This window comes from Eleutherodactylus coqui, chromosome 5 (genome assembly GCF_035609145.1).
Source record: "Eleutherodactylus coqui strain aEleCoq1 chromosome 5, aEleCoq1.hap1, whole genome shotgun sequence".
NCBI classification, from domain to species: domain Eukaryota; kingdom Metazoa; phylum Chordata; class Amphibia; order Anura; family Eleutherodactylidae; genus Eleutherodactylus; species Eleutherodactylus coqui.
Window position 1 is genome coordinate 112,861,787 of NC_089841.1, and position 19,017 is coordinate 112,880,803.

Here is a 19,017-nt window from a genome sequence, read left to right on the forward strand (position 1 = left end):
TAGAAAGAAAACTGAGAGGATTCCGTTTGCTTACATTCTGTCAGGTTTCTGTTTTTTTTGACTGCAATAAAAAACACTGCAGACTGCGCTATTTTTCCATCCAAAAACGGAAACCTGGCGAATGGAACCAAACTGAAGCCTTTCCATTTGCTTTCCATTTTTTTGAAACCTCATTGAAATCAATGGGAAAAAAAAACATCAGTTTTTTTTCAGTTTTATTTCAGTTTCTGTCTTCCAAGAACAGAGCAGAGAGACGGAAACCCTGAACTGAGCCCTAACACATGTGAAAGCTGCCTTATTCTTCATGCTTTGTAAAGTTTTGCCGCTTATATATTTGTCTATTATTGATTTAGGTGTTGGATTTAAAGTTGGAGGAAATTCCGGCACAAAGTATTTTGTTCTGCAGGTTCATTACGGGGACGTCAAAGTATTCCAAGGTGAGTTTTTGGTAAAATTCTTCTAAAAACACACAAAGTAAAGAAGTGGTCACAAATTCACAATCCCTTTTCGGATTGAGGCAGCCTTGTGATTGGTGAATATTATCACTACAGAGCCCATTCAGACATTGTGCTGTACATCCCTGCTCTGGCTTATAGATGACTTATGTACTGGGAAAAGCGTCTATGAAATCCGTATGCCCTATGGAATCCATATCCTCTAATAGGGCCAAATGAACAACAGCTGTTCTTATGGGACTATCCCTTTTGTTGTGACTCAAACCTCAGAAGAGAAGAGAGGCGATCAAAAGATTTTTCTGCACTATTATTTAAGGTGACCTCCTTGCAGAAATGTAGCTGTGACTTTGGTGGTGTAGAGCTAATTCTACATCCCCAATATGTATAGTAAATAATATTTTATTCATTGCCGTCTCCTACATTTCGCTGGCACCACATAACTAGAGTATATCATTCTTTTAAATTGCTTAAAAGTAATAGTTTTGTCTTTTTAATGTGACATGTAAAAGACCTTTCATAAAGCCGAAGAGGGCCAGAATATTGTTAACATTATATTAAGGCATGTCAATGACCACTTGAACTCTGTAATTGGAAATGGTTTGCTGATTTATGCTGCACGCACAAAGAACCGCTGATCAATATAAAAGCAGCTAATGTAAAGCCTTTCCATTCATTTAGAACCAGGAGTTTTTCCTTTTTTTTTTGCATTTTATTGTCTTTGACAGTACAGTTTTTGAAAGCAAAATGATGAAACTTTGAAATAACCCCATTGAAAAATAGGAAAGTCTTATGCTGCAGTATTAAATGGATCTTGATGTTAGCAACTGGATATGTACTGTACACTGATGTCATTTACTGCATTCCAGCCTGAAATTACATTTTAATCTCTCATTTCAAATTGAGTAGATAAGAAATTGCAAGTTAACGTCTCTTATTGTGTTTAATCTACATTTTATGTAGGCTGTAGATTGCAATGACTACATTGATGGCACAATGCTGAATGGGATACTTAGCGAGGATGGGAGGGATGCACTGTTAATCATTGTGACCTCATATGGATGGCAAAAAGGACTGAAAATATGCTAAAAAAATCTTTTCCTTTTTTGACTGTAGAAAATATAAAGAAATCTAAAGAATTTGTCTATATTCGCTCCAGGAGATGCACATCATAGGAGACCAAAAACACCATCTTTTCCCCTTTAGCTTGGCTTCTCCCATATAAAAAGAGGTTGTCCAGTTACCAGATAACATTTCCCCGATTGCTATTTTAATGTAGTTGCAGCTTACACTGCAGTACTTACTTGTCCTCTGCTGCAGGGATCCATTGTTGTAGCCCCGCTCTTCTGTCTGTGTTTGTTGTGGAAGATATCGCAGGAAGTCCCGTCACCGCCACAGCCAATCAGAGGCTGCAGGGTCACCTTTCTGAACGCCTGGCACCCAGGATCCTGACATCCAGTGACGCAGCCGTCAGGTGACTTCCTGCGATGTCCTTTTCCACAACAAAACCGGGAGGATGGCAGGGCTACAATGTTGGATCCTCACTTCAGAGTATAGGTCAGTACTGCTCTTTTTGTTGCTTTACTGCAGTTGCAGCTATCAGGGGAATGTTGTCTGGAAACTGGACAACCCTTTGAAGTTCAACCAAAAATGGAAAGGATGAGCATGCAGTTAACACCAATGTTGTCTGCAGGATGTTTTTTTCTGATAGATATAGATACATGGTGTCGTTTCAGAATTTATACACTTTGAAGTTTGACTTGGAGCCAAGCTCAGAGTCACTAGGGTGTGCTGCATCGGCCTCTCCGCATCATGTAGACGGACAGCCCTATCCCTATACTCAATAGGGGAGAGAACTGTCACTTTACATGCTGTGGATATGGATTGGCTGGTATGAGCCACCTCTATGATGCAGAGCGCAACTCTGTCCAACTTAAAAATATTTATTCCTAAATGCTGCAGTGTTTCAGAATAAAACTGAGGATAACAGACATCCCTTTTTATACCCCTTTTCCAGGTTCATGATGTCTGTGATTCGGGGCAGCATGAACCTGATAGCAGAATCCCTTTTAAAAGTGTTAAAATAACATCTCTCCATTTTTTTACTATAATTGGTTATTTTTTAATAATAATAATAATAATCTTTATTTGTATAGCACCAACCTACTCCGCAGGGCTTATTTATTTTCAAATATATATTTGCCACATACACAAATACACGATGCAGGCAGTAAGTATTCAGCTGTTAATGGAATTATCCAGATGCCCATTTTTTATAATTTTTAAATGCTTGGAATGTTATAAAATCCATACTTGTCCGTTCGATCTCCATGGCTCCAGCGGTCCCAGTCAGGCTTTGTTTAAATGCTTCAGCAGTGACAGCCCATATACTTTTGTGAATGCTGCAGCCAATCACTGCTCTCCAGGGTGTACGGAATACGACTGTTGGAGGTCCGTGATCAGATGTAGCAATCACCTGCATGTATACCAGCACATCACAACTACAACGTGTAGATAAAGGTGTTGCGGACTACCGGAGCATTGGAAGATCAAACTGGTGAGTATAGCTTATTTTATTACTTTCTAACATTCCAAGCAGCTAAACTTTTCATAACTCTTGACGGTCTCTTTAACACTTGGTGACTACATAGCTTTTGTTAATCAAAGATGGAGGAACTACTGCAATGAATGCAGAATGAGTGGAATGTAACAATTTATAAGGTTTACATTCAGTGATCAAATCTAAGATATTGTACAAGGTTGGGAATGACTCTCTCGTCCTTAAGTCAAACCACAAGAACAGCTTGTTCTGTCACTTGTCAACAATGTTCTCGCCCAGGGCTCTATAAGTCAACGTTGCTTCTCCAGATGCCACAGTCCTGCATCACTTTAGTGTACAGTATGGGTTATAAATTCTTAATAATGAAATGATTGATCTTGTCAGCTGCACATTAAGCTCAGAGATTACGGAGGATAAGACGAACCTTGTGTAAGGAGAGGTGTAATGCAATTCCTAAACTGGTCATCTGATTTCACAGAAATTATTGGGTTTGCCTGATAGACCTCTAATATGTATGGCCAGCTTAAGAAAAAATACGTTGTTACATGGAAATAATGACCACTTACGTACAATTCTGGTATTGCTTGTTATTGGAAGCAAAGTGCCTGATTTTTTTTTTTTTTGTGCAAGACTAGAATCTGGCTAAATTTGGCCATATGTAGTTAGTCACCATTAGAGATGAGCGAACGTACTCGGTAAGGCCGATTTCGCAATCGAGCACCGCGATTTTCGAGTACTTCACTACTCGGGTGAAAAGATTCGGGTGAAAAGATTCGGGGGTCGCCGGGGGGCGGGGCTTGGGGGGGTAGCAGCGCGGAACAGGTGGGAGCTCTCTCCCTCTCCCCCCCACTCCCCTCTGCAACCCCCCGCTCACCCACTGCGCCCCCTAAATCTTTTCACCCGAGTAGTGAAGTACTCGAAAATCGCGGTGCTCGATTGCGAAATCGGCCTTAACGAGTACGTTCGCTCATCTCTAGTCACCATCCATTTCATCCTTCTCCACCATAAGCATGCAAACTTGTAAGTATGTTTGTATCAATGGGGAGAGGGGAATAATCACCTAAGTTCATTCTCTCTCTCCCATACCCTGACACCTGCTATTAAAGCACAGTCCTGTACAAATCTCAGTAAAATCTGTGGGCTAAAATGACTTTTATCAAACCGGTATAGCCAGCTTTGTGTCTATGATACGATTATATACTAGACAGATTCCATGTCTGCTTCAGCGGCGACTGATTCCATCGCAATCAATAGAAGCTATCAAAGTCCATGTATTTTTTACAGCACGAATAGCACTGTAGATAGACCAATTTTGGCCAATAATACTTGGATGGTCGAGGGAACCCCCCAAAGTGTAAGCAAAGCCTGATGGCTGAATACAGTTTCTAATAACCCTTAAGAAGAACACAAGTGAGAATCTTACATGTTAACTCTCATATAAAGTATTTAAAGTTGTTTCAAATTGATCTAATAAAGGAATGTACTTTTTGGAATAGTTGGAAATTCTTTCTCTCTCAGCATGGTATGGAGACATTTCATTTTGCAATACTCTTTCAGTGGTACAATGCGTCTTTTGAACTGATCTCAGAGCGCATTGTATTACAATTATGGGTTTTCTCAAAGATACTGTTCATTGTGACCTGTATGACTTTAATATAAGAAAACTACCTTTTCAATTAATAACTTGTACTACAGCCTCCGCATTCTAGAGGTATTTTCTCTGATGCACAATGGGTGCCAGCATGAAGCACAGTTACCAACAGTTCTTTTAATTTTTGCAGATAAACATAAAGACTGTACTGGAGTGACAGTACAAATCACGCCTGAAAGGTAACTGCCATTACTATTATTACAACTATTATTTTCATGGTCGTTGTTATTACTACATTATTTTTACACGTCTTTACCCAAATAATGAACTTATGAATGACCTTCTGTTTGATCACTAGTCTGCACAGTATTTCCCTTTCTAGTCCTGCTCCAAAACTGCTTTTTCTACCTGCCAAGGAATAAGTTACAAGAATATTGTTTATTTCTTGCTAATGATATATAACGAATAGAGATGAGCGAGCGTACTCGGAAAAGCACTACTCGCTCGAGTAATTTGCTTTATCCGAGTATCGCTGTGCTCGTCCCTGAAGATTCGGGTGCCGCTGCGGCTGACAGGTGAGTCGCAGCGGGGAGCAGGGGAGAGCGGGCGGGAGAGAGGGAGAGAGAGATCTCCCCTCCGTTCCTCCCCGCTCTCCCCCCGCAGCTCCCCGCTCCGTGCCGGCACCCGAATCTTCAGGGACGAGCACAGCGATACTCGGATAAAGCAAATTACTCGAGCGAGTAGTGCTTTTCCGAGTACGCTCGCTCATCCCTAATAACGAACCTATTCCACAGTGCTCTACATTGTCACTGTTCACTATCCCCACTTGGGCCCGCAATATAACTCTTCTATCTCAAACACTTACTAGGTATAACCTCTTGGAAAGCCAAATTTAGGGAGAATATACAAAATCCATGCAGTTGTGGCCCTTGCTTGGATTGGTACCCAAAACCCCAGTGCTGCTGGTCAAAAGTGCTAATCATTGAGCTATCATGCTGCCCTTTACACTTTTTCTTACCTGCCTCCTTACTACTCTCCATGCCTGTCAGTCTTGTGTGTATTCTCCCAACATACTAGCGCAGACCTAAATCAGTCATGATAGATCCTATTAACTTACTACATTTTCATATTGGTTTGCAAGATGGCATACCATAAAAACGTAACCATTATTCTAACCTTAAAATATAGTGTATAAAAGTAAGAAGAAAGCAGGGGTGAAAGGGGCAAGATCAAACTATCCCTATTCTGACACTACCAAAAACAGGCTTCCCTATTAATCTTGGGAGACCTGCCCTGACAAGGGTGATCCCAATAGGAACCTCCTGTGTGTTCTTGTATTCTATATCAAGGAAATAGAGTAAATATCTCTTATACATTTGGACGATTAATTAGTAATATCAGTCTGATTTCTGGAAGGACACTTCAAAGTATTGCATATAGAGGTGACCTAAAACCTGGCACTCATGTATTATAATAATCCACTTAGATACTTTATAAGGGTCTAAATTGTTAAATATATGTACAATTCATGTCAAATGCATGTTACGTTGTGTCTGGTGGCCCACTCTTAAATTATCCTTCCAAACCTACTCAAATGGAAGAATAATTATATGAAGAATATGCCAACTAGACTATCAAGTGTCCTATACATAAACAGCTGATCATATATCCAATTGCCAATGTATGCGTATACAACACATACCTGGCATTTCCCGTCATGATCACAACATATCTCTAAGGATACAGATGTCCACCATATCATCAAGATTCGCCCACTGTAGTATCCCCTCTCAGCCAATATGCCCCAGGTCTTTTTTTGAAAACTCCCTACAATTAGCAGTATGCTATACATATGTATACAATATAATCACTTAAAATACAATCAATTTATCTCCTCCGCCTAGGCTATTAACTAAAGCCTCAGTTCTTCAGGGAGTTATATTCTATAGTATCATTCTATATCTAAGAGATAACATTAATATTTCATAATTGGTACTCGTAAACTACTATAGAAAGTTTCATAAATGTTAGTACCACATGACTGTTATGTGTCCCGATATACACACATTCATCAGGCAAAGGTTCGGCTCAGTTGGAGTCCTAGTGTGCATGCGTCCATTAGGCGTTGGCTTGATTTCGGTTGCAGGGTAGCATGTTGCATCTGACGTTGGGGCACATCAAGATTTTGACAACAGAAAGTAGGAAAAAAAATCATACAAATTAAAACTTCTCCAGTGATCTAAGGATGTGGTGTCACTAAATTTGGTGGTCTAGGGCAGTGCCTTCTTTCTTGTTCTAGGGTACTATAGGGGGATAATATTTTTTCAGTGGTAGTGTACAGTAAAAGCCGGGATTCATAGCTGTGGTGTAGGGTAAATTAGGGGATTTATATATTCTCCTAAGTGGCCTAATGTAATAAGTAGTGAGTGTGTAATTAAAGAGATTCTCTAGGACTTAAAAGTTAAATGAGCTTAAAAATCAAAATTGAATTCTCTTATTCCAGTGGTTCCTTGTCCGGCTCTGCAGCCCCAGTGCTTGCTACACGGAAAACCCAGGAGAAGAGGCAGGCGGTCACATGCCGTTCATTGTGCACATGACATGACTGCTTAGCAATCACAGGCTTCAGCAGTGATTCTTCCATGGTCACCAACACCTATGACTGGCTTAGGAGCCATATGCACAAGGAATGGCATGTGACCGCCTGCCGCTTCTCCAAGTTCTGCACAGTGGACACTGAGGCTGCAGTGCTGGATATGGGGAGCAGTCAGGATAGGTGAGTATTCCATTTGTATCGTTTTCTTTTTTTTATTTTTAAGCCCATTTCTAACATCGGGTCACTTAGTATGGACTCTCTCTGTGACCGTCCCTTCATCGCAGGCGGCTGGCTGTTCTGTTCATTTTAACAGCTAAGCCAGCTCTCTTCTGTCTCTGCTTTGGTCATAACAGGCAGGGGGACTGTCTTAGTTATTAAGATAAGTGGAATAGGCAGCCAACTGTGATGACCTTATGGGCACATAGAGTCCATGCCATATGACCCTGTGTCATTACATACAGTATTCAACTAATTAACTATGTGAACAACTAGGGAGCCCTGCTCACAAGAGCTTACAGTCTGAGGAGTTGCCATAATAATAGCAGGGCCCCTTAGAATCCATACATTTGTTGTATCGAATAAAGGCCAAGTATTTTAAAACTGAAGGCTGAGACACATTTCACACTTCCGCTATAACAATAGTTTGTTCTTGCTGTTAGTATTTCTGTGATATTTAATGTATTCAATGAAAATGTCTGTTCTTCTCTTGTATTTATTTTCCTTTTCACTGCCACTTTGTCTATTTTATTACTGCCAGACAGCCGCTGATTGCTGGCATTTATCTCTTGATGTCTATGGACACTGTAATCCCACCGGGTCAAAAGGGTAAGTATTTCTTGTAAATGTGTATATATTTTAAGCCTGATATTACAATGACAGAGGAGATGGATGTCACAGCCTGCTTGCTTCATTTAGAAAGCTAAATAAACGCATTGATTTGTGTAAGACATTTAATACATCTGTTTTTTCTTACTGTTCTCTTTTCTATTAATCTGTTTATACTCCCTTAAGGAAGAGTTTTCTTGTGTAGATTGATTTTTAACAGGCGTTGACTGAGGGAGATGGGATCGGGCCTGGAACACTCATTGAAAGCGCTCTTCTTTATTAATCATATTCTGCTTTTAATATAGTATTAGTAATCCAAATGTCAGGCAAATATATGGGGCAGTGTTATACCGTTTACTTTAGAACTGTTGCATTTTTTTAGGACTCTATAACGGTGTTTCCCAAGTTCCTCCAGTCCTCACGACTTCCCCCAACAGGTTGAGTTTTCTGGATTTCCAGAGTATTTTACAGGTGATGCAATTATTACTGCCTGAGACATTGCCAAAAGTGTTCTCTCTATAGGATATAATCAAATCATGACCTGTTGGGGTGGGGGTCATGGGGCCTGGAGTTTAGGATACACTGATCTACAAGACAGATCTTAAGCATTATTTTTTAATAAATTGGTTGCAGGGGTAGAGTTCTCATTCTAAGTGGACATGATGGTATTATGAATCCATATATTGACACATCAATGTCAATGTCAGTGGTCCCATACAATAGGTTTTCTTCCCACAGGAATGTACCTACATTCCCACACAAATGTTACAGTGGTATTGTCTCAAAGAGGCGATGAATCTGGGACAAAATACAGTATTGTGTGAATCACCATATACTGCATGCACTATCTATGCAATCATAATACACCGCCATAGAGGTTTTGTGTGTTTTTTAGCTTCTTAAGATTGTAAGGTTTTTGTTTTTTTTTAAAGGGCTAACAGCCATGATCAGCAGGATTAATAATCAAGGCTGTTGCAGGTGGGAGTCTGCCGCACATGGAGTGGGCTCAACTTCTGATCCCATTCTATATAAACTCTGCACCCAGAGGTCATACATATATGCCCTTTAGAGTTGAGCGATTAAGAAAAGTTTTCCCTAGTTTTATATGCAACTATTACCATTCAGGATCTCTATCAAGTTGGAAATGACTTGTATCACAGTAGGCATTTAAAAATGTAATCCCATATTTTTTTCTTCTTCATCAGCCTTTCTCAAATTCAAGCCTCTATTGCTCTCTTGGCCTGTTAACCCCTTCAGTGGCACACCAATAAAATTTCCTAAAATTCAGTGTTGAAATGTACTGAAGGCTACCTAAACCTGCCACTGAAGGGGTTAATACTGTTGATGGCGTTAGTGGACTGAAGTTCAGAAAGTGCTATTGTGCACTTACATGCATGTGTTTTAGCTGGAATTCTGCTAGGTATTTAGATGGCATTATTCCTAGTGAGCTGATAATTGCAGATGTTAGAAAGTCAATGTCTGACCTTTTAATGGACCTTGTAACATGACTAGGAATACAAGCGAGAGTCCTCTAAAGGAGGAGAAGGTAACCATGTACAGACAGACCATTTTGGGGATGTTGCCCCTCATCAGTGTGTAGTAGGATATTGTCCCTGTAGAGAAGCTGCCTTGATAAAGAACGTACATTAGTGAAATTATCTAGGTTTGGGAGTTTATCTGCAGGGACAAGTGGCTGTAGGTTTATTATTTTATACTGTAAGAAGAATAAAGTCAAGTGTTAAAAATCGGATGACCTTTCTAGGGCAATGGGGATGTCCCATCAATCACTTAGGAGATGCAGTCAAATATATTTGGGAATTGTTATATGTGTAATTTTAGTTTACAAAGTGAGATCTTGAAAAGTATCTGCCTTTCCTATATATGCCTTTCTAATTCGGTCCTGAGAGAGCTGAACCAGGTATTTATTTTCTTGACTTTGCATGGTATTGTGTAAATAAGGGTGTTCCCATCAATTTACAGAAATACAATGTCCTTGTCCTTAGGGAGAGGATTGTCTGCTCTCCTCTATGCCTGGAGCTAAGAGTGGCCTAGAAACCGCACAGGTTACTTGCTGGTAATTGGTTGCTGGCTGCCTTGAATTACTTCTGTCATGTAAGATGATGGTAAATCACTCAGTTACAGTAGGCCCCTGCATGGGAAGAGCTGGAGGTTTCACAGTTTGTTAGCTGTATTCAGATGCTTCACACAGTGATTAGAAATCAGAATTACAGTAGATTTAAAGTACTGTACAAAAGTTTTAAGGTGCAAAATGATCACTCAAAAGATGGCTTTTGAGCAATCCTTTTGGATAAACTACTAATTGGTACTAATGCCTATCAGTACCAATTAGTAGTGTGTGAGCTGTTGGGAGATGAATCTATTCAGAGGACCACCCGCTGTTCCCTGAGTAAATTCTCTTTGTTCTGCCATGCTGCTTACAGCTGAGACAATGTAATCAGCTGTAATCAGCAGTACTCGGGCAGAACACAGCGTGTGGTCTGTCTTATCAGCTGTTTTGCTGAACAACAGATTTCAAGCACAACTAAAATCCGTTGTTTGGCAGAAAGCTGAAAGATGGGCACATTTACAAGCAATGCTTTTTACTCAAAAGATGGCTTTTCAGCAATAATCGTTGTGTCTAAATGGGCCTTACGACAGGTGTGGAAAAAATGCTGCAAAGTTGGAATACTTTCAAAAATAGAAGTATTAATAATAATTTTTTTGCCAGTTAACAAAATGAATAAAAAAAGAGAAATGAAAATCCACTATTTGGTGTGACCGCCCTTCATGCTTCACTGTTGCCTAAAAGACTTCTTATTGTACAGCATTTGCAGCATTTATTCCACATCTGCCTAGAACTTTTGCACAGTACTGCATATGTTTAAGACATAAAAGATATTCCTACCTTCTCTGGAATATATCTCCCATTTTCTCTCCCCCCTCTTTTGGGACATTCTTGTTTTATAACTCCATTACTTGCGCCAGAATGTGTGTTTATTATTCAAAAATGGCAAGTATGTGCTTGTGACACTTCATGATTAGTAGCCCTTTTTGATCGTTCAAATGAGGTTAAGAACATGAAAGCCGTGCAAGTTTTCATCATTTAAAAATATTTCAACATCTACTTTGTGCTTCAAAGACACGCATTCTTTAATTGGGTCTACCAAACCTCTTTTAATAAATTGCCACATTTTGTTGATTTTCACTGTATGGACAGTAATTTTAGGCTACAGTACTAAATTCTTTTTCCATGTTCATCAGATGAAAGGAATTGCGTTCAGAATGTGCCCCACCACAATTTTGATGTTTTGCATGCAACTCGTGTCTTTAGAATTTGGGCTAGAAACTAAACTAAGGCCATGTAATAGGAAGTATGTTATTAATCCATCGGATCTACTATTTCTATCTGTCATTGATACCAGATCAAGCAAGACTCTGTTTATGTTGGAGGTGTTAGTCCATACTCACAACTATTTCAAGTGGTGGCTATTTGACTCATAGATTTAGCAACCTATTTTTCTATAAACCACATCCTTTTCTAATTCCAGGAAGGGTGATGTATAGCACTTGTGACATGATGGCAATGTCCAGGAGGTGTTTGTGACATATCTCCATGCCTACAGCTATATCAATACTAGGTCTATTATTTGAAAGTTCTATATTTGTTTAAAAAAGCAATCCTACCACTTGTAGAAAGGTAACGGTCCTATTATTCAAGATTTCTAGAGACCATGCTCCTCTTAGAAAAGTTATTTTTTTTATTTTGCACTGTTCAATATGTCTAGAAAATGTTAATGTTCAACAAGTTATTTGTAAGCTGATGACCAAAGATGAAAGCAGTTATGAGTTAAAGGAAACCTGTCACAACCGATGAGCATGGCCTTTTTACTTCAGTCAGTGCGTATGCTTTGGGAGTGCATGTGCACTGACTGTTCGAGAGTCAGACTCAGACTGAGCACTGACTTCCAGGGGTGACAGTGAAGGAGCGAATAGCTGGGTAAGCATAAGAATTACACCCCCACTCCACTTTCCCTGTCCTATAAGCACCATAACGTAGTTTATAGTGCCTACCAGATGTGATGGGTTTCCTTTAACTCATAGTTGATGACCAAAGATGGAAACCGTTGACAAATAACTTTTTGAGCATTACCATTTTCTGTAGACCTACTGAACAGAACAAAATAACTTTTCTTTTATGGTGTTTGCCAGACGTGTTAGGTTCCCTTTTAAACCCTTTAGTGGCACGCCCGGAAAATTTCCTAAAAATCAGTGTTGAAATGTGCTGAAGACTACCTAAACCTGCCACTGAAGGGGTTAAAGGGGTTGTCTATATTAAAGAAATCCCATGCTTAAATATCCAACTTGCTAATTAGGTGTGAATAGAGGAACTGTCCCTGTTCAGGACCCTTATCTAACCAGAAGGGAGAGCAACTATAGTGACCATCTCCCACTCCGGAGGATTTGGCAAGTCTATGTATTATCCGCACAGGGCATTATTTCACTGATAACTGTTTTTAATACTTTCAAAAGCAGGCACCCCTTTAAAGCAGCTCTTCTCATAGTGTAAGTAAGGTGCAGATCCCTGCCAGGGATTGTAGGCACACTGGAATTGGGCAGCAGTGGAGGCATATTTGAAGGATAGAGTGCTGTCTCTGAGCAGCAGGTACAGGCAATGATTTGTACATTTGGATCATCTCTCCATCCAGTCTAGGGCCTTTGTGACAGCTGTGCCACCTCTCTTGCAGTCCAGGTCAGCCATGTGCAGTCGGAAGGATACCAGAGCAGTGCATTTATCCCTTGGTAATATGGGTGGGTGCAGGAGGTAAGCATTGTCTACCTCACCCAGTAGCGAGTATAACGCTGTGGGTCACCACTTGTCAATGAGAAATCGTGGATGGGGGACTGGTATACTGGCCTACAACAAGGAAGACCTAGTCTGTCGCAGCCAGGGTTCTGGCACAGTACTTGTCATGATAGACACGGAGTGGCCACTTCAATAGTGAAGGCCTATAGAACTGTGTACACCAACCCCTGGTGGTAACATTACTGTATAATCCAGCCATGCAGTATATGTAATCGTGATATTATATCACTTTAAGTGGCAAGACCTAGCACAATGTGTAATCTCCGTAATAATTTAAGCCTTTTGGAGATATAGCCCATACATTCTCACGCTGGATGAATTTCCTTACTTTATACATTGTTTCCAAATTGTCATGTCCTTGACTTTGAAAATGGAAAGCGGAGAGCCTATTATCAGGTTACAGAGCCGGATGGTGAGTCATAGCGTGTCTTTCAATTTCAGGTGTTGAACCATTTCCCTGTAAAAGGCTGAATATTTTTTTTACATCAGAAGCGTCTTCTATTTTTTGAAATGTCAGAATATTGGCTTAAATCTTATTGGCATATTATATTACAAAATATCAGGTTGCTAAGGATGTGATACAGGGGGATGCTCAGTATGTAGGTAGCTGCTCCTATTAATCCAGTAAAGAACCGAGACCATTTGTGTTTTATTTTTGGAATTTAACACCATTCTATACATTTTGTTATGTTGTGTCTAATGTTGGTTATTAAAATGATGGCTTTTGCTCTGTAACCTTTTTATCTTAATATAGTCTCATGTCCCTTTTTAGCCTTATTACCTTTGTAATGCACAGTAGGGAATGCATTACCATATGAATAATTTATCAGTACGTTGCAGAGCTCAGGCACCGAAAGAGGCCTATAATATTTGTTCTCAAATGCCAATTAAACATTTTAGTGCAGCTACAATAAAATCTGTACATGTATGGATATTGACACCTGTTTACATTTCTTTTAGCGGTGTATTCAGATATCGCCTGTGTGTATGACAAACCAACAATGCACCCATTTGCCTACAGAGTTCATACACATCAGCTAGGTAAGTGTTCGTCAGCCCTGAGACTCAAGCATACCGATACTTTAGGTGGCTTTTTAGAATCCGTTATTTGTGTGTACATGATAAATAACCTTATTTCTGGCCATTGTTTGACTTGTGTCCTGCATTTGTAAGCAGTTTTCCCCCTCTTCAGACTGTATCTGTAATTCACCGTTTTTAATCAGCTAGTGGGTAGGGAACTATCTGCTGTTATGTCTTCCATAAACACATTAAGTAGAAGAAATCCTGGTATCCTATGACTTTTGCTTATATACACAGAAGCAACAGCATGTGAGACATTATACTGCAGTACTGAGCAGTATAGATGCGACTCCAGTGGCTATGAGACAGTACAACACTTACTGTCTGCCTCAGTCTGTTCTTTCTTCCCCTTTTTTGCTCTATAGACTTGTATGGGCGGCATGTAATCTGATATGTCATCCAAGTAAGCTTAAAGTCTGTTTTGTCTAAAAAGACTGATTTTAGCAGTATTTAATAGTGAGTGGACATTGACGGGAGGAGGAAATGAGGTGTATAAGTGGCGAAAGATGCATTTTTCCCCTGATAACCTATTTCAAAGTTTCTTATATTCGTCTATACTATTGATTTATGCAGTATGTTGAACGTACTGTCCTTATTTAAATACATCAGTAAGTTGTTACACTTATATATTTATGATTTTATTGTGGAATTTCTAGGTCAAGTTGTAAGCGGGTACAGAATCAGGAATGACAAGTGGTCTTTAATTGGAAGACAGAGCCCACAGCTACCACAGGTATAGTCTCAAATGTAGACTGCTTGCATAAGACTTTTTTATTAGTGCTTACTCCGCCTACTTTATTATATAGGTTAGATTGGCCTTTACCCATGAACCAAGACCCAGGACTGGGGATTTATCTTCTGTTCTACTTGAACATGGTTTTATATATTAAAAATGCTAACAACTATATATAATTGCTAGGCAATTATACTTGCCTAGCAAATGCTGGATTTCCTTGACACAGCATTGAGGTGAGCAGGCAGACGGTGGTGAATGACATCTCCAGCTTCTGCCCTCCTAGTCCGTGGAGGGAAATTGTGCCGACGGCTAATATTGAGCATCAGCACCATTCCAGGAGTCCGTTTCGGAGTACTGACTTTCCCTATGACTGGGAAGCAATAGTCTGAAGTTGCAGGAACAAGCAGTGCCATGGCTACCGCTACACTTGGTGTAGGAGCTTGTTGCCTTTACCATAGTAATGTCAGGTGGGAATGATATGAAAATTGATAGTAGGGTCACTGTAAGTGAAATGGTGAAAAGTACCACAAGCTATGTAAAGCGCTGCGACTCTCTGGTTAACAGTATTGCCTTGTAGTACTGATTGTACAGTACAAACTGGTCTTCTTTTACATACTTCTTGAGCTAATGTGGGATTCCTTGTCGTTCGTTGATATCCTTTCCCTCTTCCAAGATTAACCCTTTCCAATCCACTGTCTGACGTCTGAAGACATTCTGATTTAAGGCTGTAGAGCTCTGATGTTGGAAGACGTCTGTCGGGGTTCTCTTACTGTATATTGCCAGTCTCTCTGCTGTCGGAGCCTATCTAACGTATCCCCTCATGCAGTACTGGTTTTAGCCAGCATATAGCGCCGTTGTATAATGGCAGAAAATGAGTAAGCCCCCTAGGAAAACCAGGATACTATTTGGATTGGAAAGGGTTAACTGTCCTCCTATAAAACTGCTTCTAGTGTGTCTGATATATTGTATAGTAATTATATTGCGATTTTGTATAGCGCTATGTGGTCATTCAACATACAAGCAATTTGAAATGCACTTCCCTGCAGCTGCTTTATTGTGCACATTGCCCGTGTCACAGAGGACATTTCATTATAAAATCCCACATTTTTGTCCGACTTGCTACCACTTCCTTTCTTATATATGAATGTTTCTCTAGAATTAAAATACTTTATGAAGATCTTCATATAAAGATTGAGCGTACTTATAAAACTAAACTATAAAGCAGAAAATAGATATTCATGCTTCAGAGTTTATATTTTTTGCTCTTTGCTTTAGGCATTTTACCCAGTAGAAGACCAACTTGAAGTCCGTCCAGGAGACATTTTAGCCGCCAGATGTCTCTTTACCGGCCAGGGCAGGACAACCAATACCTTAATTGGGTGAGTACAGTATTAAGATTACCTCTATCTGACAGTGTATCTTTTTCATATATGACAGTGAAATAATCATCATACTGCAAATATTTTTTAGATGTTACAAATTAACTCCAGGGAATAATTACATTTCTGTTCCAGAGCTTTGGATGATCTAACCAACTCCATAACATAAATATCCTATGGCAGTCATGACTTACACAGCCTGTTCTGTTTCCTTGGTGCTGGGGAGTCGCTTACTATGAATAATGAATTTACTGCTGAGGGTGCACGTAGTTTGTGTAGACGAGTATAGTACATAACACACACATTGTATCTTTATTCCAATTCAGCACTGTGAAAAATGGCATTGGAACAGACAATTTTCAGTGAGAAGTGCAGTAAAACATACAAGGGAGTCCTAGAGTTTACTTTTTTATTTTTTTCACTGTTTGAGACAAATCAAAAGAAACCTGTTGCGAGCCAAGCTGACTAAAGTTGAAATAAAAAAAGAAATTCTTGCTATACTGTAAACTTTTTCCTACTTGGCTATGGCTTGATGATTTTTACAAATGGCCAACATAGACAATGGCCACCTCCTATTGTAAAAAAAAAAAAGAAATTCTATAGTTGAAAGTATTGCACTTCATAGTAGCAAAAGAAAAATGGAGGAAAGTATATGAGTCTGGAGGGAATACTTTCGGTTAGCAGTAGAAAAACGCACCTTCTGGTCACCACCTGATTCTGTGCAAATGATGGTGCCTCCTGTCCATGGGTGAATTTTCACTGCGTTCGCCGCGGCAATAATCCGGCCACGGTGAACGCTTTCCATAGCGTCGCTATGGAAAGCGCAGCCCTGCTGTCCACGAGCGGAGAATCATAGCAATTCTCCGCTCGTGGGATTTAAATCGCAACATGCTGCAAATTGCTGCGATTCTCCACGGTGAGCCTATCTGTTCGATAGGTTTAGCGCGGAGAGCTGTCAGCTCTCGCCTGCTCCGGGGTGGCTGCTCCCGCAGCGGAGTTCTGCTGCGGGACAGCGCTCGCCTTCAAATGCATAAGAAACTGAAGCACAGGCTCAAATTCTGTTTTAAAATAGAATGTTTCATATAATAGGCTTATTTTTCCATTGTCCTTGATGGCATCGTGAATAACTTCCTCAATTAATTGATATTTCCGTAGTGTGAAGGTAGGTAGATGAACAGCTACCCAACACCTCTTGAGCCACGTACCTCGGAGGATACATCAAATAATGGATTTAGGTTTTTATTTTCTAAATTACTGGATTTTCTGGGTATCTAACAAAAATGTAATGTCTGTGGGCAACAACAATCCTACTATGGCATTTGCAGGAGGCATTTCATTGCCCAAAAATGTAGACTTATTTACATCCCGAGAGTTTCTTTCGTGCCTATTCTAAACATGACTGGAGCAGATTTTCAGAAGACATAATGAGGCATCTAATTAGGAATTACATTGGATCAGCCTGGAATGTCTTTGATTTTATTCACACATGGACTACACTTTGCATAAAATTGTGTTATGCTTGAGAAGGAAATGATCACGAGAGAAACATATGTTTATCCATTCCAAGTCCATTGTTGAAATGCTTAGATGTATGTAATAGAACATAATCCAGATTTCTGATTCATTCGACTTGGTTAATTTACCATATGCCCGGCATATGCACATCAGCAGACACACATAGATCTAGACCTGCTATAGAGAAGTGAAGAGTGAAAATGTGGCAGAAAAATCATTAAGCGCATCCAGTTTTCATGGCCATTTGAGATATTGGTATAAATACCCTGCAGATCTCGGAGCAGAACGGTGAAGTTAATTGGGGGAGTTTTTGGTTTTTTTCTTCATGTTCCTAATGGGCCCCCAACCTTATAGTATACCTGTCATTACTTGTATCAATATCCACATTGATAAAAAAATAATGCACCAAGAAGGAGTTGTCGAAATCGAACTGAACTGTTTATGTGTGAATGTAATGATGTATGTAAGTGATTACAGTATTGGAGCGAAATGATCAGTTTATTGGGTAGAACAGTATAATTCTTCCTGACCCATGTCTATAGGCCTCTTACTGGCCAAGCCAGAAACTTACTGCACACTGATTAGGGTCATTCGCCACAAAACCGCTGTCTGTGTATGGTTTCTGGCTTTGGCTCTCAATTCCCAGTCATTGTTATAAGGTTTGTTTGAAAAATGTGACATTGACTTCCAGGAATACTGTCTCCCAATAGGTGACGCTGCAGAGGTATTATTCCATCTTTCCATTTCCATAAACTATGTATGAGTATTCTGGGAGCAATAACTTCTTGCATTCCAGTGGATACTTGGTCTCAGGCTCACTCCACGGAGTTATAGAACACGGTCCTGTCATCCTGGGGCAAGAAACAGAAATCCATAAACAAGAAGATGTTAGTAACTCTCGAGTTTACAAAAAAAAAAAAAAAAAAAGGTCCTTGCTATGGTGGATAAACATCCATAATCACACAAAAAAAAGAGTGTATTCGGGAACCCAAGAACCCAGGAGCTGTTTTCCGAAATCACATTCTACAAGGCATATGGTCTCCAAAGATCACTGGAAAATCCTGAAATTACTGAGAACTCGGAGCAGTTTTGGAGGCTTTAAGAAAATTAGAAAGGGAAGTTTTTAGGTGCTAAACATTTTATTCAATTATTTTTTTTTTTCATGTCACCAGGGAGGTACAGGTTAATTACTACCACACATTTTATCAAAACAAATCTTCTCAAGAGCAAAAAAAAAGTGCATTCAATCTCGGCAGTCCCATCTAAAAGGAGAAAACAATGTGACGGTTGACAGACAGTTGAACCAGGAGAATGATCCCAAGAGAGAAAATATTTACAGATGGTGGTATCCACATTGGGTCAACCCCAGATGACTCTCTTTGCCTTCTGGAAAAATGCAAAAACCTCTCAATTCTTTTCACT

At 39.8% G+C, this 19,017-nt stretch overlaps 1 protein-coding gene across 5 annotated transcripts in view; it reads left to right on the forward strand.

Annotated features, from left to right (window-relative positions):
• The window catches only part of PAM (peptidylglycine alpha-amidating monooxygenase), a 162,870-nt gene that overhangs the window by 82,398 nt on the left and 61,455 nt on the right, over positions 1-19,017 (forward strand). For all 5 annotated transcript variants that reach the window (XM_066603028.1, XM_066603030.1, XM_066603032.1 and 2 more), the window contains exons 7-12: positions 354-437; positions 4,794-4,842; positions 7,954-8,021; positions 13,846-13,926; positions 14,622-14,698; positions 15,977-16,080. In XM_066603028.1, the coding sequence (XP_066459125.1) occupies positions 354-437; positions 4,794-4,842; positions 7,954-8,021; positions 13,846-13,926; positions 14,622-14,698; positions 15,977-16,080 (463 nt within the window). The remainder of the gene's footprint in view (positions 1-353; positions 438-4,793; positions 4,843-7,953; positions 8,022-13,845; positions 13,927-14,621; positions 14,699-15,976; positions 16,081-19,017) is intronic.